The following is a 21548-nucleotide window of genomic DNA, read 5'->3' on the forward strand; positions in this document are numbered from 1 at the left end:
TCAATTTCCCCCTGCACCCATGCTCACTTATCATTATGGCTCACATTTATTTTCTTGCAATCAAGTATCTTCATCATACAGAAGCCGGCATCGAATTAAAGACCAAATTACTGCGATATGTCTTCCTCCTCTCAAAATATTGCTAAATGAACGTCACAGTTTCTGCGCTTTGCCTGGAGGGGGGGGGGAGGAAACTCCCTCCTCCCTGCACGCACCCACCTCCTCCCCTGCTTTACCTGCTCAATATGGCTAACATATTATTTCACACAATTATTTAAGTTTCTACATCATAAAAATCCGGTATTAAATTAGAGTCGAAAGTATACCATGAGACGTCATATTTCTCTCTAAATTTGATGAAACTGCAAAGCTTCCGTGCTTCACGAGGAGTAGGAAGCTCTATCTATTCTCTTTGCACTGACTCCTCCCCCACTTAATGTGTTCATTAGAGCTATTGATTATTTCCCGCAATCATTCAGTTCCTTCGTCATACAGAACCGGCATCGAATTAGAGTCGGTAGTACCATGAGACGTTTTAGTTTCTATCAAAATTTGCTGAAATGTCAAAGCCTCCCTGCACCCGCCCTTAGGGTGGACACTACCCCCCTGAAATGAAATGTCTATATACACAGGTGTCTTCCCCCCCCCCCCAACAAAAATAACTTTCTGCTATCATTCTTCATTTATTATTTCTAATGTAATTCTTATCAAGTACCTCACTAAATAGCTGCACATGCAGGTATTTTCTGGCAAATTTGCCATTCATGATAACCTACCTTAGAAGAGAACTTTTGTGGACTTATTTCCTTCACACTCCTATCATTATTCCTGAATATTGTTAGGTGAATTTATTTTCAGTTGATTAAATACATTCTGTCTGTACACAAGTTATCCATTTTAATAGGTGATTGGTAGTCTTTAAAGGTAAAGACCAGTATTGGTAACGCCCCAATTTCAAAAAATGAAATGGAAGCTCTCATTACCAATCATGTGAAAGAATATATTTTGACTAATACATGATGATAAAAAATTTGCCGGGAAACCGCCTACTAATTCATATATTTGGTAAATTTGTTTCTCTCATGGTCCTGTGAGAGATATAGGGTAGTCCCATATACATCTTTCTGTGTATAGTGCTTGTAACTTTACGAAGAATGGGCCAAATTTCTTATCATTTTGATGATTCCAGAACCTTGCAGATGCTAGATGCCAGATGATCAACCTTTTCTGATCGATTCCACAACGTTTCTTTCACAATTCAATCGCATGACCATAACTGGTCTTTACCTTTAAGGCTCTCAGATATTTGAAGTGCAGGCTCGACCATTCATTTCAAGAAGATCAATGTTTAATTAAACATCCTCTTTATTTGTGCATCAATGTACCGGTAACAATCCAATCTAGCCAAATACAAGGTTATTTTGTGTGATCCTTTTTGTTTACATTGTGCAGAGTTTTGTGCAGCTGGAGAGTACTCTTCATCAGGCTTTGGCCCTTGTACGGCATGTCCGCTTGGTACTTATCAGAGTGGAACTCAGCGAAGTACATGTCATCAATGCCCCGGTGAAACTACAACAATGCAGATAGGTTCTACTGATGCATCCATGTGTGTTGGTAAGGATTGCCTGAAAACATCTTCTAAGTAATGAATGCATATTGAATGTTAAAGGGACATTTTCACAAGAGGGAAGGTCCCCTTGGCATAAGATTATCCAAACACCAACTTGAGTGACCTCAATCTAATGGATCCTCAGTCACCTGCAGTGCACGTACATGTTGTGGTATTAAATAAGGCCTAAAATAAAAACTTGTTGTATTGCTCTTAGCAACCGACCCAAAAATCTGAAAATCTACGGTCGACATTTTAACGTTTTTTTTTTAAAACCGTTTTTTAGATTTTTTAAAATTAATAAATACAAAAATATGTATTTTGTTTGTTTAAATGAGATTTAAAGGCCCCGTGTACGTGTTTATACCATCTGCACCAGCTAGAAACCAGGGAGTCGTGTACAGGAAGACTCATTTCTAAATTTATACATATCGGCCAAAAGAGGGCGGAGAAAAAAAATTCAACACTGAAAAATATCGGCCCAAAGAGGGCGACAAAAAGAAAAAGTTACAAAAATAAAAAAACTTCTCCGACTAACCGACCCATGTTTTGGCACCTTAAGGGCAATACAACAAGTTTTTATTTTAGGACTAATAGTAATACACCCCTCTATCTGGCTTTTGCATTTTTAAATTTTTTAAATATTTTTTTTAAACTTGAAAATTAGCGTATTTGCTTGGAAAGTTACTTTTTGTGTAATTACCCATGCATGCCTTCTATATTCATCGTAATCTGAGTAAATGGCAGGTTAATGTAAAGTGAGGTTTTTCTTAGTTTTATTGTATCCCCCGGCAGTATGCCGGTCAGGTACTTTGGATTCAGAGGCGTTACGCCGCCGCCACGTCATATTCTTGTGTGCGCTCTAACTGCCAGATTCCTTGATGGATTTCTTTCAAATTTTGTATGGAGGTGTATCTTTGTATAATCTACACACCTAAAACTTTTGGCGATGCTGCCCCCAGCATTCCGTCTTCTATAGGGTAAAAGGCCATATTTTTTTGGATGGTTTGTGTGCGCTCTATAGGCCACATTTTTGAAGGAATTTTGTTCAAATTTTAAACGAAGGTGTATCTTGGTATAATCTACAAGCCTATAGATTTTGGTGATGCTGCCTCCAGTGTTCTATCTTCTATAGGGTCAAAGGTCATATCTTGATGGATGTCTTATGTGCACTCTACCGTGCACATAAAAAAATTGCGCTTTGTTGTGAGTAACAAACTGAAACCTAGCCACTCTGTGTAAAGATGGCTCTGAGTACCCCATTTTTAAAGCTCGTTCAGACACCCCCCCTCCCCCTGTGGTTATTTGTTTTTTTACATTTGAAAAGAATGACAATTGACAGTGCAAACCAAATGAGACGCGTATTCACTGAAATCTGTGTTATTAAAGACCAGAAGGTAAAGCGTATGGAAAATCGACTTGCGCAAAAGTATTAAGGTAAGAGAATGAATTGAATGTATCTGTATCAAATGAGATGCATTGCATATTCTTTTTGCAGATTAAGCAAAGTCACACACACACACGCACAATTGTTCTTTGATATTTGATATGCAGAGCTGCCAACCTTTGGAAGTACAAATTAGTACTCAGCACCTCCAAAATTAGTATTTTACCATCAAAATTAGTATTTTTCAACCGGCCTTCCTTTCACCTATTAAAAACCTATTGATGTCGTAACGCAGTGCAAATGCATACCGTAAAGACCATATTTTTGCTGTAATTAGTTTTCTTAAAATATATTCAATTGTACATGTTCATCTATATACCTTGTTTTAACTGCAAACTCAGTTCTTTTTAGTTACAAGCCCTTGCTTCAGCCACAAAATTACCTTGAAGATTCACACACAAGTGACTATAAGCCACTCCATATAAAATGATGCACCCAATTTACAATATGGCTCTTGTAAAAATCTGCAATATTGTAGTACAGCCCATAGTCAACATACATATATAACAAATACAGAAGTCTCAATAGAAGTTGCAGAAGGTGCCAACAGTCCCATATAGTGCTTGGGTGGTATCAAGTTCCCATTTATAGCATCAATAAAAAAAAATCCAAGTGAATTGTTCATTTCTGCTCAAGCGGAAGCAGCGCAGATGGGAGATAGCTTCAACGATTCCTCAATCAACCCACTCCCGAAACCGCTGGCTGCGGCAAATACTCACGAAGTTCTGCTGGGTGTCAAACCATTGCGGCCGTTCAAAAGACAATCTCAACACACAGCACATTTTACAAGTATCGGAGATAATTATACAAGCTCCCAAATGCCGATATGTCAGAAGCAAAGTCAGAGAGTGGATGAAATATCCACTAAAATAAAATCATATTTACCGTAACGTGATTGATGCTGCTGGAAATGAATCCAAAATCCAACAGTTGTTTGTGTTCGTCGTTCGTGCGTTTCGATAAGTAGCATGCGGCATGCAGCATGTACCGCGGAGCAGAAGCTAGCCAGCGCTTCAACCGTTTTCCCCATTAACCCACCGCCGGAACCTCAGGGTGCGCTATTCATGAAGCTCAGCTGGCCTTGTGCCTTAGCTGCAGAAAGTTCTTTCATAAGATGTATGATAATTTACTGTTCATAGATGATTTTTTTAATAATTTGCGATTTTCTAGGTGTAAACTTTTTTTTGACTCACAGCGTAGTGTATGGTCTAACTGCATCATTTCTTAACAGATTTCTTTCAAATTGACAATGGAAGTGTATGTTGGTAAAATCTATGCAACTATAGTTTTTTGGTGATGCTGCCACCAGTGTCCCGTGTTTTATAGGGTCTAAGGTCATATTTTGGTGGGTGTCTAGTCTGCGCTTTGCAGGACATATTTCATGACGGATTTCTTTCAAATTTTGTATGGAGATGTATCTTGGTACAATGTACACATCTACACTTTTGGTCAATGCTGCCCTCATTGTTCCGTCTCTTATATGGTCAAAGGTCCTATGTTTTTTATGTGCTTTAACTGCCACATTTCTTTCAAATTTTCTACAGAGATACATTATACTCTAATCTTCACACATATTGTTTTGGTGATGCTGCTCCTAGTCTTGACAAAAGTCTGAGCCACTAGTTGCAACCTCTCTACGCCATCCTTATATTTCAGGGAGGGGAGAGGTGATCTTTGTCCCTCCTTCGAACATAAGGATGACACAAAATCGCTGTCACTGTCGGGGGATACATTCGCATTGCACGGCAATACGGATTGCGATATTTCTAGTTTCATATATTTTAGCTTTACAATTTTGTTTAAGGTGATTGACGCTCTAAAGGGTCATAGGTTTTCATTTTAACATTTTAAAACATACCATTTCCATTACTTTCTGCATTGATATTTACAGATATTGATGAATGTGAGAGCCAGCCGTGCCAACACGATGCAAGCTGCCTTGATGGAAGTAACTCCTTCACATGTATCTGTGGATTGGGATATACAGGGTCTACGTGTGGTGATCAGATTCTACCGTGTGACTCTGATCCCTGCCTCAATGGAGCGTCTTGTGTGGATGAAGTCAATCAGTTTACGTGCATGTGTGCTCCAGGATATACAGGTATACCAATGATTATCCTCATTTTCAACAAGTCAAAATTGTACAACTCTCAGTTTAAGACAAATGAATTATCTTTTCGTCACCTACGTAGTCATCTTTTATTGTATGTTGACCTTCCAACAAATTTAATAACCTTTTGCATTTTAAGATTCTTGGATTTACCTGTTCACTCTAATATCCTTTGAACATGTCAAATGTTTGTCTCAAAGGCATACAATTTTAATGTTTTATTTCTTTCTATAAAGGAATCGTTCTCTCTATCTCCAGATATTAAGCCAATAATTACCGTTGGTGAAGGTGATGGGACAAACTATAACTTCCGAGGCGATCTGGACGTAGCTATCTTTCTGAAGCAAAGCTGAGGAAAGATAGCGTATATATTCAGATCGCAGAGGAAGTGATAGTTTGCCATCGCCAAAAGGCGATTATTTGCTTTATATTCCACATCGGAAACATTTCACTTCTTCCGTCATTTTAGAGCAACAAGTCATCAATTAACAGCTAGCAAACGGTGTATGAAATGTACAGTGTATGCAGTATGGTGGTGCGACCATAATTTGCGCGTGACTAAAGTGCGCGTACTAACACTAAGAGCGCTTAAAGAGGAGAGCAATACGCAACATACAAAATTATAGTGCGTTGCACTGTGTAGATAGTACTTCTATCTTCAGTGAAAGATAGTGTAGATAGTACTAATATCTACACAGTGCAATGAACTTTTTGCTTCTCCCATCAATGATAGGCGAACTATCTTTCATCACATGATTTACTTTTGACCAATCATAGAGCAAGATTCTTAGTATGTGGAATATAACAATTTATACATTAATCTTTTTGTGCATTCCCATACCTTAATCTTTTTGTGCATTCCCTGCGTTCAGTACTCTATGTCAACCACAGCTAAAACTCAATTTTTCCCCCCAATGTTGACAGGCTCCCTGTGTGAGGAACAAATCGACTATTGTGATCTATCACCATGCATGAACAATGCAACCTGTACGAATAGCATTGGCGATTTTGAGTGCTCTTGTCTCTTTGGCTTTGGTGGAAAAACTTGCTCAGAGGACATAGATCATTGTGATGATAATGCATGTTTGAATGGTGCAACCTGCTTAGTCTCTGAACTGTCATTAGGTGGATACACCTGTCAATGTGGAGAGGGATATATAGGAGTGAAATGTTCTAGTAACATTGATGATTGTAGGAGCAGTCCTTGCTTAAACGATGGTAATTGCACTGATGGCATCAACAGTTTCACTTGCTCATGTACAACGGGATACAACGGTTTTATATGCGACAATGACATTGACTTGTGTGCTGATTGGAACTGTCAAAATGGTGGCACTTGCAAAGATCTTGGAAAAAGAGCGGTCTGTGCGTGTCCTGAGGCCTATGCCGGACAGTTCTGTGATGAAGTCAGGACAGCATGCAGTGACTCTCCCTGCAGAAATGGAGGCACATGTACATCTGGTGATGATACCACCTTGGCCTTCGATTGCACCTGTACCGAGGGATACATTGGACAGACCTGTGAGACAGAGGTCAACTTCTGTCAGCCAGATCCTTGTAGGAATGGAGCTACTTGTGAGGATCAAACTGCAACTTACATCTGCCACTGTCCTGATGGATTCACAGGTAAGTAAACTAGCCTTTCAGTTGAGTTCATTTCAACACTTGCTGAAACTTAGTTTACTTTGAGTTAAAAGATGAAAACAAAACCAAATTCCTGGTAGATTTGCTGTGGGATACTATCATTAATGTCAACATGTGTGTACATGTATTTTTTTTAAAGGGGAAACCTGTGCTGAGGAGATAAGATGGTGTGATGACATTCCATGTGGACTGAACTCAACCTGCATAGAAGAACCCCTTTCCTTCACTTGCCTGTGCGATGTAGGTTACACTGGAGAGAGATGTGAAGAGGTGTTGACTGTCTGTGATGCCCAAGACCCTTGTCTCAATGGAGCTACATGTAGCGGAGACTCTCTTACATTTCAATGCCAGTGCCCACCAGCATATCAAGGTGATTATAATTGGTATTGAGATTATCAGAGAGGTAGAAAATAATGTTAATCTAATGGACAAAGCTGACTAGAGGAGATTTAAGTTTTAATGATCATCTATACTAACTGATTTTTGGTTCAAATAACACTCTAAAACAGCAGCAAAAAAAAAATTAGGGTAAAAAAACAAAGAAATATATAAGAATTTCATAAATACATATATTTCTTCTTTTGTAATAAAAAAAAACTTGCATATTTTGTATTTATCTCCAAGAACTTTACTTACTTTATTATCAATTTTAAATGTGTATTTTTGCATATATTTTGCATAAATTTTAATATCAATAATAAGAAGAAAATATTACATAACAATAATGATGGATTTGTGTTCTTTACGCCATTTTTAAGGTCTATGCTCTACCTCTAGTGTGCACATGTAGCATATCATCGAGTGTCACACAATATATTTTTAGCTCATTGGGATACTTTCAAATAAGTACCATATTGTAGGATTTTGATAATCATGTCATCTCTTGTTCCCGCTTTCTAAACAACAGGGTTGTTATGCGAGCATGAGATCAACCCATGTGCTTCTTCACCCTGTCTAAATGGAGGTTCCTGTGTGAAAGATCTACAGTTTTATCGGTGTGACTGTACTGCAGGGTTTGAAGGAATACACTGTGAAGGCAATCAGGATGAATGTGCAAGCGAGTAAGCTAACCCAAGTATTCCAGAAAGCAATCTACTAAGGCTGTGCATAACAGTGTAATGAGGTACTCAAGTACACTCCCATGCTTACAGGCGAATACTCGGACGCCATGTTTTTTTTCTAAATTAAAAAAAAAAAAAGCCAGCATCATACATACTACGGTAGAGAAGTATCCCAAGTCCGTCTTCGAAAACTCCCGCAATTTTACTTCGATTTGCAGTTGAATGCTCTGATATAATAATTATAACAATATTAAACAATGCTGTTTTTAAAACCAAAGATGACGGACGGCTTTTCCTCCTAGTCCACACAGAAATCGGGACATTTGTCTCAGCTTCTGAGTGGTGAGTTGACAGTGATTGAGCTGGGAAACATTTTTACCCATGGTACCACCATGCCCGTGCTCTCCCCGTAGGGCACGGGTAAGCGTTGGCCTGGATAGTGGCAAGTGCCGGTGACGCGCAAAAAAAAAATTGGCGCCCGATTGAGTAGTTGTCAACAGTGCCAGTACTCTAATATTTGACTACTCGTCGCAGCCTTATAATCTAATAACTGAACACTCTCACATAATCCTACATACATGTGATTGCTTTTCACGTAACTTTTATCTGTGTAAGGGCACAAATGTGTTCTTGTTTAAGATAAAGTTGAGTTCTGGTCATGCTTGACATCCTCCACACTATCATAATAACAATGATAACGTTCACAAATTATTTGTTACCTCTCCCCAGAACTCAACCTTCTCTTTAACCCTATCTAGCCTTGGGGGGGGGGGGGGGGGGGCTTTAGAATATATATATACATTTTGTACAAGACAATGTTAAATAAACTCATGTGCAGTCAGGCAAGAGTACAATAATTGTATATATATATATATATATGATTGTTAGCATAATCAGATATATGCACTTATGATACAAATGAAATAATCCCCATGTTTCCTCTCAATCAATAAAGTTGATTTTTAATAACTTTTTTGTTACATGCAGCAATAATCAATCATCTTCTTCATGCTGCTTTGTTACTTTGTTACATTTATTTGATTCTCTTGCATATTCTTTCTCTTCTTAAATAGACCTTGTGAACATGGAACATGCATTGATGGAATCAACTCTTTCTCCTGTGGCTGTGAAGCAGGATACACAGGCCATACATGCAGTGAAGACATGTTTTGTGATGCCAACCCATGTCAGAACGGGGGATCATGTGAAAGCCTAATCACAAAATTTAGGTAATCTAAACAGCAAGGGCTTATTAGCATAGCTTAGTTTAGAACATGTTCAATAAATTTAACCTCTTCCATATAAATTGTTGGGAGCGGCCCCCTTTTCTATAATCATCAGGCTGCGGATGCCTTTGTTCTAATAAGCATTTTTTATTTGATCTAATAGTTTTATAAATCGTTCATTCCTTTCTACACTGTAGTTGCTTGTGTGCTCCAGGATTTCGGGGAACAACATGCAGCAGCCAAATAAACTTCTGTCGTCTAAGACCATGCACAAGTGGAAATTATGTACGTTGTGAGAATGTAATCGGTGGTTACACATGTGGGTGCAAGGATGGTTTCACTGGATTAAAATGTGAGTCTGAGATCAACGAATGTGAGATGTCACCATCTCCTTGTCAGAATGATGGAAGGTGTATCAACCAATGGGGGACATTCACCTGCCAGTGTCAACTAGGCTTCACCGGTAACCTGTGTGAAGTAAGTATCCAATTATCATTGATTCTATCTAAATCAAGATTACAGAGTCTTCAATTAAAGTGGATTAATTGAGGCAAATAACACATCATTCATAAGTTCATACGTGTAATGTATAATTTATGTCTGTATGTCTCTGTGAATGCATTTTAACATGTCCCCATATCAAGCTTCAACAATGGCAGATTGATTTCTTAGGCGCCTTGGATTAATTCGAGTGGCAGTAAACACGCGGCTTTATGCAACGTGGCCTAGTTTGCGTGAAAGCCACAATCGTCCGCACCCCTCTATTCAAAAGCCGGATGCGAAAATCCCGCTTATTGGTGCATACGTTTCAACGACTTAAGAACAGAACGTGACCTACTCGTAGTGCTTTCAACCGATACCAGTTGACCGCCCTCTATAGTCTGCCATGTAACTCTCAAACTATGCAGGGGCCGCGGAAGCGGGTGGCTGGGTCTTACACGTTTTATGCTCAGACCCCCCCCCCCCCAGGTATATGAAATGAAAAGAATCTGACCCAGTTACACAGGTAATAAACAAATTAAAAATAAGTGGTGAAGTGTGACGTCATCAATAATCTATGTTTTGAATTTCTCAGTTTTTCTTAATTTTCCGAAAGAGCAACAAAAATAATGTCCAAATATTTATAACAATTGAATATGTGAAGTATTGGCTGAGATATGACCATCTGAATAAATATATTTCCTATGGGAACTCAGGGTTATTCGCTCTGGCTCCTAATGATTTTATCTTGGACATCTAACGTTGCCTTTGCCCAACTTCGCGCATTAAACAGTAGTTTATTGAATAGACACCCTCCCGAGTCCCCCCCCCCCCCCCCCCCCCTTTTCCCCTCTCCCCTCTCTATCAAACTCGCCTTTCATGCTATGGTAATACGTTGCGTTAACATTTTATGCGCCATTATGTTAGTGATTGTGATAGATTTTGAGCGAAAGAATGGTAATTAGATGGGGAAAAAGTATTAAACAGGGAAACAAGACACACAAAATCATATTGCCAGTTGAGGTTGACATAAAAGCAAGCGAAGGAAGATGGCTTTCATATTTAGAGTTCAGAAATAAACAATATGAGTGAGAGGGGTTGGAGAGACAGAAAGTTGGACGAAGTCTGTACTGTATTCATCATTGTGATATTTGTCTCTCTAATCACCCCCCCCCCCCTGGGCTCTTTTTTTCTTTCTGTTCTGTTTGTTTATATATTTTCGCTTAAGTATAATTTCCGACGTATATTAACACCATCAATATAGCATAATGAACATTTTTTTGTCATATCAGTTTGATGCAACAGAGAATTTCATTCAAAAGTTTACTTCTGATAATTATTATTGTACTGTTATATTCTTCTCTCCGTTCATTTTAGCTTCTTCCGAATGTTTACGTTATATTTCTTAATCTCTTGATGAAATATAAACACCAGAAGCTAGTAGTTAGTGGTTGCAAACAAAACACTGCAACTGATGGGTTCGAAAATCAAAAACATGAATAGACTTCCTGCTTTTTCACTGCAGATCATAACAAAGCGAATGAAAATGGGCAGACCGTAGTTTAGATAATCCGGCTATTGTTTTCTATCATTGGAATAATCCACCAGCTCCATCTTCTCACGCATGCATGCCGGTGAATGGACTGTCGTTGTTGTTGTTGTTTTATTTAGGCAAGTCAGTCAGTTTATGACCATTATTGCCGAATAATATGAACAATTTTGTTTTAAATTCTAATTTACGTATATGCACTCACATAAAATGCGTGTATATTATGAATAATATATAAATAATATTTGTTTTTAAGATATGTAATTATATATTACATTCCTTGGTCACGCTTTGCTTAAAATAGATTATAATTATGTCCATGATACGGACAGAATGAATTGAATGTGTATTTTCATTATATTATATTGCAAGCAAATGGCGGAATAGAAAACAATATGAAAGATGTAGATGGAAACGACATTGGCAGATATAGACAAAGAGAGAGAGACAGACAGAGAGAGAGAGAGAGAGAAAGAGAGAGAGATGAGAGACAGAGAGAAAGAAACAGAGAGAGATGAGAGAGAGAGAGAGATAGAGAAAGAGAGAGAGAGAGAGAGAGTGAGAGAAAGTTAGACGCTTCATTATAATTGGCTGGTTGTTCAGATAATATTGTAAACAACTGATTGCATTTTTAAACAGGTCGTATTATTTTTAAACAACCCTTTTAATGAGATCACGATTCGACGTACTCCTAAATAAAAATAAAAATCTCTGTTGCATCAAAATAAAATTATACGTTCATTGTATGTTATTGACAGAAGTAATATACATCGGACATTATACCAAAGCACAAAAGGGTTATCTATAGAAGAAGGTGGACAACGTTATTAGAGATAGAATAACGATTTCTCTTTTATTTATACAAAAATTAACAGCATAAATACCCTTACAAAAACAGAATAAATCTTGAAGAGAGAGAGAGACAAGAAAAATGTGAAAAGGACCCAACAAATAAAAATAAATAAATAATAGGATTCTAGAGCGGAAGATGATAGGGAAAACGTAATAGATTGGTAGTATTGGCAAATTTTGACAATTAATAGTTTGTAAGTAAATTAACAAAGTATATACAAACAAAAACGACATTTAAAAGATTTTAGAACTACCGGTATATAGAATGATTATACGAAAAGAGTTATGTCTGAGGCCTACCTACATCTATGTTACGTAAGAGGAACAATAAACTTGGCCAAAGGTAGAGTTAGTTGTCATGGTTATAAACTCAAACAATAGAAGGGCGGATTATGAGGTACTAGGGTGATTGCCGTCATGAGATTTCTTTAGGGCGAGCACGGATTACGCTGCTCCCAATGCAGAATGCGGATATAGAGGCAGACTGCACCCAAAATGGGTGGCCAGTGAAGAAACAAAAGAGAGAGTGGGAAGAAAAGAGAGAGAAAGAGAAGAGAGGGAGGAAAAGAGATGAACAGGAGCAAGAGGAAAAATTTTCCTTGGAGAGGGCTTTATACCAAGTTCAAAGAAAAAAATAACATTTAAAACCTTCCGTAAAATGTGTTTTGCCTCTATGAGTTAAATGACAATGGAATAGTATAGTCTCCAAACAAGAATTCATGAATCAACACATTGGCTTTATGGCCAGCACGCAATTGTTTATACCGGCGAGAGAGAAAAAAAAACCACTAGTCTTTATTTCCATTAATTGCTGGAGAATTAAATTTGAATGGGGCGCCCATAACCCGTGTGTCTAGATTGACACCTCCAAGTTACCTCCCCGAAAAAAATCTACTTTTTAAAAATTAATTTGGTTATATATACACAGATAAAACGTAATTGTTTAAAATGCTAACAGTTCATTACAATACAACAGCTTGTTGAATTTTTTAAACAGGTCTTATTACTTTTAAACAACCCTTTTAAACAGTGTTTTTATAGTGCATAATAATCCGTTCCAAACATACAGAGTACAGTGCTAATTAGACATGAACCCAAGCTAAGCTAAATAACTTAGTTTAGCCGCAGAGGGAGCTAAACAAGTATGACGAATCTTTCAATGGGTTGAAAATTTTCTGGCTTGAAAAGGACGTCACAGTGTTTGGACACACACAATGCGTCTTCTCGTGGGCAAATCGTGCATCCGGGATTAACTCAATACGGCTTTGATGCATGCGCTCTCAGGTTAAAAAGCTGCAGCTTCTCGCACATGAGAATTAATCCAAGGCGCCTTAGAAGGTCACACTTTTAGCCATCTGTGAAGAATCAAATAGCAATCAGTGATAATTCTCCTCAACATGCGAATGTACAGTGTACATGTACTTATGTTGTACCTTATACTGTGTATCAATATCTCACTGTTTAAAAGATAAACATTGCTGACTGCATGAACCACGCCTGTGAAAACGGGGCATCCTGTATAGACGGCATCAATAGTTACAGCTGTCTTTGTACTGGAGGAACATACGGGTCACGGTGCCAGCTGAAGTCAACACCATGTGATAACAACCCCTGCTACAATGGTGGTGTGTGCACTGTTAATCAAGCTAGTTTCTCCTGTGAATGCCTGTCTGGTTTTACAGGACCTTCCTGCGAAGTCGACATTGATGACTGTGTCAATCATCGTTGTGCTAGCAGCTCGACATGTGAAGACCAGGTATAATCTTAAACGTCTTCAGAAGGAATGGTGTTCCATACCTGAAATTCCAATGTAAACTTCAACATGCCGCCTTCTAATCAGGACGTAATTTGAGAACGATAGTTCCCTGAGATCTTAGATGTGATTTTGTTCAATCTGCGGGTGCTGAGATCAAGCAACATAGTATTTTGAAGGGAGTATCTTTGCCAAAATGCAATGACTTAGAGTCTTAAAGTGTTTTGCATGCTCTCATAGTATAGGCCTACTGATCAGTCTGTTGGAAGCGAATAATTCATAGAATCACAAATTATGTTCAATTTTTAAAATATATTTTTGTAATAGTATTTTGATTGCATCAAACACATACAACTGATTTGTTTGACATTAAGGTCGGTGCATAGGTTTCATATTGTGTAAATTTCTTTCAACTTTAATATAGTGGGATAGCTACCGCTGCATATGTCCACTGGGTGTAACTGGAGACTTATGTGATCAGGAAATTGATGACTGTCTTTCTGAGCCTTGCCAGCATGGAGCGACTTGTATAGATGGAAGATCAAGATATACATGTGCCTGTTCAAGTGGTTAGTAAGAAATCGCTGTTCAGATCTCTGTGCCCACCCTCTACCAATGCCACTAGTTCTCGAAAGCAAATGATGCATTACATAATCAAAATCGGAAACTATTTCACTAGAAGCACACTTTGATCAAAGCCTTCAAGTTTTTCCTGCACTAATACATCAGTTTGTTTTTACAGAGTTTTTCATGATATACATGACTAAAGGCACATGAATTCTTATGACAATTTTGTTATTAGAATTGAACACCATTTGATAAAATGAGTAACAAATATTGCCTCCACATTCACATCTCTTTCGACCAGGGGGCGTCTTCTTGTACCTAAATATATATATAAATTGTAATTTTTAAACAGGCAGTAAAGCATATCAAAATTCTATTTGTGGCGACACACAAATTTGATGAATACGTATTTTTCATATTTTATGATTTCATTTGAAAGGGTTAATATTTTGTGTTTAATTCTTTGAAGGATTCACTGGAAACTTCTGTGAAGTTGACATCCTTGAATGCTCCTCTAACCCTTGTGTCAACTTTGGTACATGCATAGAAGAAACTGATAGGTTTGATTGCCAATGCGCAGAAGGTTATCGGTAAGAACTGTAGATATAGCAATAAGAGTATTGTATAAGATTATTCTGGTTTTGAATAAATGCTGGAATGCCTGTAATGTAGGAGAATACTACACGTAAATAGCGATGTGACAATATACAGCTGAACTAGAGAAGAAGAGATGTTTATTAAATCTAACGAGATAATGAATAATGGTAATAATTATTGCTTCTCATGAAGTGCTTAGGTCCGTCAAATGCAAGGTTATACATAACATATAAAAAAGAACTTAATATTTAGCATTGCGTACTGTGTGTTTTGTCAGTTCTTCCAATTAGTTGTTATAATGTTTGTTTATTATATATTTCAGTGGTACGAACTGTGAAGAGCTTATAAGATCATGTGTTTCCAGCCCATGCAAGAATAACGGCACCTGCACAGACGGCTTCATGCAGTTTATCTGTACTTGTCATCCTGGCTTTACAGGGGATGAATGTGAAACAGGTACTAAGTTTCTAGTATCTTACCATATTTTTCCCTTTCGTCTCTACAGGATTACTGTATGTTGATGTTCATGGGTATCAAATTGGTATACATATATCAGTATATATATATACATACATATATATATATATATTAGCTCTGACTCAAACTTAATGCAGTGACATTCTTAAACAACAACTTTTTTGTTTATAATAGTAAATTATGTATGGACCGTGAATAATGAATAAACGTTTTCCTTAACCTGCACACCATTGTATAAAGACAATGAAAGCCCTTTCCCTGTAATTGTGACACGTATACCTTGTGCTACCTTTATTCCCCAGTTATTCCTGATAATTATGATCTCAAACTGGTTCCTGAGATATCTTCCATTGTGTTTTCTGCTGATGTGAGCACCGAATTGCAGAATATAACTGTTTCTCTCTGGGTGAAGGCAGATGTGACATCATCTGACAAGCAGCTCGTTGACTTTAAGATGGGTAATCTTCAGTTCGGCATTTACAATCCTTGCAGTCTTTTTTTCAAAGAAGCTGGGTGAGTGAATCTGTTGCGCTTTGATTTAACATTACCCAGAATATGGTTGAGAATTATGAAGTAAGAATTTTCATTGATCACCAAGCACTTATTTATTTTGTTATATCATACATGGACCCATGTATGAAAAGCATTGGCATAAGAATTTGACCCTTATCTATGCACACTATTTCAAATAATTACAAATAATGAAATTTTATGTATTGTATATACATGTAATACCAATACAAATAATAGATTCATTTTCCCTAGCTGAACATGAGTTTTGCCTTCCTAAATTTCGATAGCTAATACATATATAACTAATTGAGTCAATGTTCATTCTATATTTGCAATACATTTATACCATACACCTAATGATTACATAGACTACCTAATTAAACCACTTGACTACTATTGGCTCAACATACCCCCTGTGCTACAGGTTTTTTTTTGGGAAATATGATATTCATGTATATATTGCTTACATATTTGTTTTTTACCTTAATTTATTACTTATTTTTTCATTATAATTTTTGTTTTATGGAAGTCATAATTGAATGGAGCTATAAATATATATATAGGTTGTTTCCATCCCCACTATCTCCGGTAGTAGGAAGATATCGAGGAGACCTCCATTTTCCAGGAGGGATGGGGGAGGATGAATGCCTGCTTGGACTCCCACCAACATCCATTAATGGGATTACATCATTACTTTCATCACCAGATCTTTCATTTTCATTATCGAAATCACCTACCCGGTAGATCCATAAAGTCTTCCTCTTCGCCTTCTGAAATATCCAAACAATCACTGAAATTACTTTTGTCATCCAATGTATCATCCATTATGTAAGAACTCTGCAGTAAACGGCGGGCCGCCATCTTGATTTTTTTCCCGCTCAGTACACACTGCTATACAGCTTACATAACTGTACACATAGTTGTAAAAAAGGACATGTACGTGGTACGCAGTCAAGTGGTTAAAGTCATTTTAAATAATACATATAAATGTTTACGATTCAGTTGCATTCATAGACATGTAAAACAATTTCGGTGGTAGGTAAATCAGGAATTAAGAAAAATTGTAATTACAATATAGGCATTGGATCTTTCATTCTGATCATAATTGAATTCCTTAATTTTCTTTTTTTTCCAGTCGGATTCATTCATCTACTGGGCCTACCATTTGTGATGGTCGCTGGCATCATGTATTGATCCTATTCATTAACATTGGAAGATGGTCTGTTCTCCTGGATGGCTCTGAAATTATGAGTGACAATAGTGATGCATCTCAATACAATCTCTCAGGAAACTTGCAACTTGAAGTTGGAGCTGATAAATTTGACCGAAACGGTATGATAAGTCAACCAAACTACATGTGTGTCTCTTGCAGAGCCAATGAACTGATTAGAATTTGGGGTCAAAGTGTCACAGGGCTCATTATGTATGCAAAAATAGCTTGTGATTGCGTTATCTCAAGATCCAATTGATGGATTTCCACCAAACTTGGGTCATTATGTCTTGCGGAGCCAATGAACTGATTAGATTTTGGGGTCACAAGGTCAAAGGTCACAATAATAATAAAAACGTTACTTATAAAGCGCTTACCACCGAAGTCTCTAAGCGCTATAACAGACAAAATAGACTGATAAACAATTACATATTAAACATAACAAAAAAGAGCAAATAAACCTACAAATTACAATACATATACATCAAAGTGAACATGGAGCTCATTAGGTATGCAAAAATAGCTTGTGAACCCATTATCATTAGAACTGACGAATGGATTACTATCATTTTTAGGTTCATGAGGTCAAAGATCAAAGTGTCATACCTGTATTAGAAAAATAGCTTGTAATCACGATATTCTGAGAACCCGTTAATAGATGACAATCAAACTTGAATTTTTTAAATTGCTTCTGTTTTGGTTAGTAAAATCGCTCTATGGCAGAGGCATCATTTTCGACTGCTTGCAGTCGAAGATCCATCAAATTCTTTAGAAGAATCTATACTTGATAAAAGAAAAACACATCGTTCATTATACACAGCTGATGTGCAGCTATGAGTGGGTTGGTAAATATTGTGTGCACAAGGTAAACTTTAGCTATGGTTAAACACACGAGGCATAGATGAGTGTGTTTTAGACCTGCCCAAAGTTACTGGTTGCACACAATTCCACTGACCCACAAAATCAAACCGCGTATCATCTGTATTATAGAATGGACTTTAATTAAACAAAAAACAAACAAACAAAAATTAGCAGACACGTGAAATCATTTTACCGGACACATGAAATTTTTTACCGGATGCATGAAAGAATTCTAAGAATTATAAAAAAAGAAAAAGAGAAAAAAAGAACAAATCACAACAATTAAAAAATGAAACAAATTATAAAAATTATATTACAATTTTTTTTTAAAGGTTAAAGGAATAAGAAATTAAAAATCATCCAGTAAAAATATCTATACAGTATTAAAAGTATTTCGTTTCATTTCTACCCATTCTATAATTTCGACTGTAAGATCTTTCATTTTGTGTGCTATGTTTAGACCATTTGATTTGCAAGACATAATTACTGTTCTGTTGGAAATGAAAAATGAACATAAAAACTAAACTGAAACTGAATATGAAGCACAGAAGCTCTATAATTACCATTGCTTTCCACTCTTTGTTCAGTTGCTCGTTTTGTGCTTAAGAATTATATCTAATGATTTTTTACTTTAATCACAAAGAACAAGGACATGATTTGATTTCATTTGTTTGTAGATTCTATTTACATGACTGGCATCAACGTTTGGAGTGGATATGTTTCAGATGACGTGTTGTCTAGAGTCACATCAGAGTGTTTGCCACAGCTTTATGGGAACATTATTTCATGGACAGACTTTGACTCCCACCAGGCTTTTCCTACAACCTCCCTGACTCCCTCAATGTGTGATGGTAAGGATAGCATTTTCAACCAAGTACATAATATTTTGTCATTGTTTAAAAGTTTGTATTTGATTACATAGGATTGTAAAGGAAAACTTTTCTCCAGGAAAGTGGATTTGTACAAATACATCGCCCTATAATCAGCTCTCAAGTTTATCTGTAACTTTTTTAATTTGCTGACATGAGGAACACAGGCTAAGTTGGAATTCACATAGTGCACTTGTTACAAGCATGTTCAAGATAATTTTCAGAAAGAGATGTGGTGAAATATTCAAATTTAAATTCTTTATGTAGTAAATTAATTAGTACTGGTAAGTAAAAAAAAAATCTTTATTGACTTGCTAATGCATGACAAAAAAGTAACATGAAGAGTTTGGAAGAGAGATTTAAACTTCTGTTTATTATTGAGTTTTTCCCTGATTTGTTGTAGATACTGATGAATGTCAGAGCCTGACCCCCTGCCAAAATGGAGCTACTTGCATTGACAAACTCCGCTCCTACATATGCGTGTGTCTTGAAGATAATGAAGGAATAAACTGTGAAAAGTTTATCGACATGTGCAATAATGCGAGCTGCGAGAATGGAGGATCTTGTAAAACTATGAATAGGACAATTCTCTGTTCATGCCCTGAAAGATTTTTAGGAGAGTTTTGTGAGCTTGAAATTAGTAAGTTGATTCAGCTATTCCCTATTTACAAAATACAGTTAACAGCTAAATTATTCATACCCTTACAAAATGATTATCCCCAATTTAGGTTTCTTAAGAATATCAAAGCTTACATCTACAAGTATTAATCAAATGCCCTAATTCAACCAAAATACCTTTCATTCTTGAGTTACGAAAAACACAAAAACATGAAATTTACAAGGGGTATGAATATTAAATTTAGATGTTAACTGTACAGCCTTGACTTTTGGAGGCTTAATTTTTCTTTTATTAAAAAGAATGATATGCAGCACTCATTATTAAGATATATGCCATATTTCTATATTTTTCATCTGCAAATTGATGTATGAATTTGTATGAATTTAGTTTTATTTCTCCACACGTATCAATACATATGCTTAGATTAGCAAAGGGAGATTAAATTTTTTTGAAATAATTATGTCATGAATGTTACGTAAAAGATTAAGGGATGCAGGAATTTGTTGGGAATGTCCATCCATCCAGGAGAAATATACCTATAACATAATGAACAATTATAAGTTACAAGATTATTACACTATCAAATTATCGATGCAAATACAGATATTCAGCTTTTCTTAACTTTAGGCGTAATTTGATTGAAAACAAAATCTCCACATGTAACTTGATAAGATTTCTATATAGTAGTATGTTTATATACAAGGTCCTCTAAATTACATTTCGATTGCTTTGATGATTCATATCATAATTAGTGAAATGTTGAAAATTCTCTTTCTTCAGTTAATGGTAGTTGGAGTGATTGGTTGCCGTGGAGTCCATGCAGTGCATCGTGTGAAGGTGGAACTCGAAATACTTTAAGGGAATGTACCAACCCACCACCTAATGATTATGGACAGCCTTGTCATGGAGAAAATACAAAACAAGAACCATGTAATATCCAGGAATGTCCAGGTACCTACCAACCCCAAATTGTAACTTCCACCCGTCTCTCTGTCTTTGTTTTTTTCCTTATTTCCAGATTGACTCTAACCTCACACTCAGATATTTAAAAAATATATATATTTACATGTACCGTGAGAAAAATAGATGCTAAACTATGATGATGATGATGACGATGTATTGTAATGATGATTAGTTTACATGTGTACTGTAAAAGTAGATTAACTCACCTGTAAATTGTCAAAAAATAGACCTCTTGATTGACAGGGGTTGCAATTGTTTTGTCTCTTGCATTTTAAAGGTTGTCTTCATCTGCAGAGTCCTGAGAATGCCACACTTAACTGTTGGAGTGAAGGTGAAACCAAGAAGTGCACAGTTAGTTGTAACTCAACTGATCTTGGCTTCGTTCAACCTACACTGGCAGAGTATTCCTGCGGCCTGGAGTCAGATTACAAATGGGATCATGAAAGTGATAACAATCGTAGAGCAAGTTTGCCTCCTTGCAGGGGTAAGTTAACATGTTTGAGGTGTCGTCATCTAGTGGATACCTCATCTGTGGATCACATGGTTCATTGCTTGAGTCCTGCAGCAGCACATCATGTCCTTTTTTGTTGAAATTATATCGTAATAATGATACTGATAATAATACTGATAATAATAATAATGTATACCCGGGTGTACAGTGGCAAATGTTGATTAATGTCTTGCCAAATGACATTAGTGTCGGGCCAGAGATGCCAACCGTTACGGTCGTGCGTTTTTGGGGGAGCATGGTGGTAGATGATCGTGCGCACGGCGCCCGCAATACCCATTCAAAGTATAGTAGCGAAGACTTCGGTGATTCAGCGGGCGCATTGTAAGTGCGGTATACAGTGTGTTGTTGTTCATGAACGCCGGGCCTAGTGGCCTGGGCTGGTGTGTCTGTGGTACTAGAGTGTGCATGTGCGTGTGTAGGAATCGAGTTCTGCCATTTGACTGTGGATTCGAATTTGCCATTCGACGCTTGAACGAGGTGTTTTCTTCCTGAATATTATCATGGATTCACTCAAAAAAGCGAGTACCCGAGGAGGAGATCCTTTGACTGGAAACAGATTTAAAAAAAACGTTTTTATGCATATCTTTATTTTGGACTTAAAAATGGTAGGTTCGAAATGCAGTAAGAGTG

At 36.9% G+C, this 21548-nt stretch overlaps 2 protein-coding genes across 4 annotated transcripts in view; both read left to right on the forward strand.

The window, feature by feature from the left end:
- LOC582103 (sushi, von Willebrand factor type A, EGF and pentraxin domain-containing protein 1) overlaps positions 1 to 15296 on the forward strand; it is a gene marked incomplete at its 3' end in the record, with an annotated part of 83258 nt that extends 67962 nt beyond the window's left edge. Inside the window, exons 30-40 of the mRNA XM_030989882.1 lie at positions 1453 to 1614; positions 4948 to 5157; positions 6091 to 6792; positions 6950 to 7180; positions 7718 to 7871; positions 8945 to 9100; positions 9295 to 9574; positions 13447 to 13734; positions 14156 to 14300; positions 14768 to 14888; positions 15218 to 15296. Of these exons, the coding sequence (XP_030845742.1) occupies positions 1453 to 1614; positions 4948 to 5157; positions 6091 to 6792; positions 6950 to 7180; positions 7718 to 7871; positions 8945 to 9100; positions 9295 to 9574; positions 13447 to 13734; positions 14156 to 14300; positions 14768 to 14888; positions 15218 to 15296 (2528 nt within the window). The remainder of the gene's footprint in view (positions 1 to 1452; positions 1615 to 4947; positions 5158 to 6090; positions 6793 to 6949; positions 7181 to 7717; positions 7872 to 8944; positions 9101 to 9294; positions 9575 to 13446; positions 13735 to 14155; positions 14301 to 14767; positions 14889 to 15217) is intronic.
- The window catches only part of LOC105443222, a 52883-nt gene continuing 46616 nt past the window's right edge, over positions 15282 to 21548 (forward strand). For all 3 annotated transcript variants that reach the window (XM_030990782.1, XM_030990783.1, XM_030990784.1), the window contains exons 1-7: positions 15282 to 15351; positions 15675 to 15885; positions 17021 to 17217; positions 18634 to 18807; positions 19229 to 19465; positions 20225 to 20395; positions 20685 to 20891. In XM_030990782.1, the coding sequence (XP_030846642.1) occupies positions 15297 to 15351; positions 15675 to 15885; positions 17021 to 17217; positions 18634 to 18807; positions 19229 to 19465; positions 20225 to 20395; positions 20685 to 20891 (1252 nt within the window). In that variant the 5' untranslated portion in view covers positions 15282 to 15296. The remainder of the gene's footprint in view (positions 15352 to 15674; positions 15886 to 17020; positions 17218 to 18633; positions 18808 to 19228; positions 19466 to 20224; positions 20396 to 20684; positions 20892 to 21548) is intronic.

Source organism: Strongylocentrotus purpuratus, unplaced genomic scaffold (assembly GCF_000002235.5).
Source record: "Strongylocentrotus purpuratus isolate Spur 01 unplaced genomic scaffold, Spur_5.0 spur5_scaffold_19, whole genome shotgun sequence".
Taxonomy (NCBI): Eukaryota; Metazoa; Echinodermata; class Echinoidea; order Camarodonta; family Strongylocentrotidae; genus Strongylocentrotus; species Strongylocentrotus purpuratus.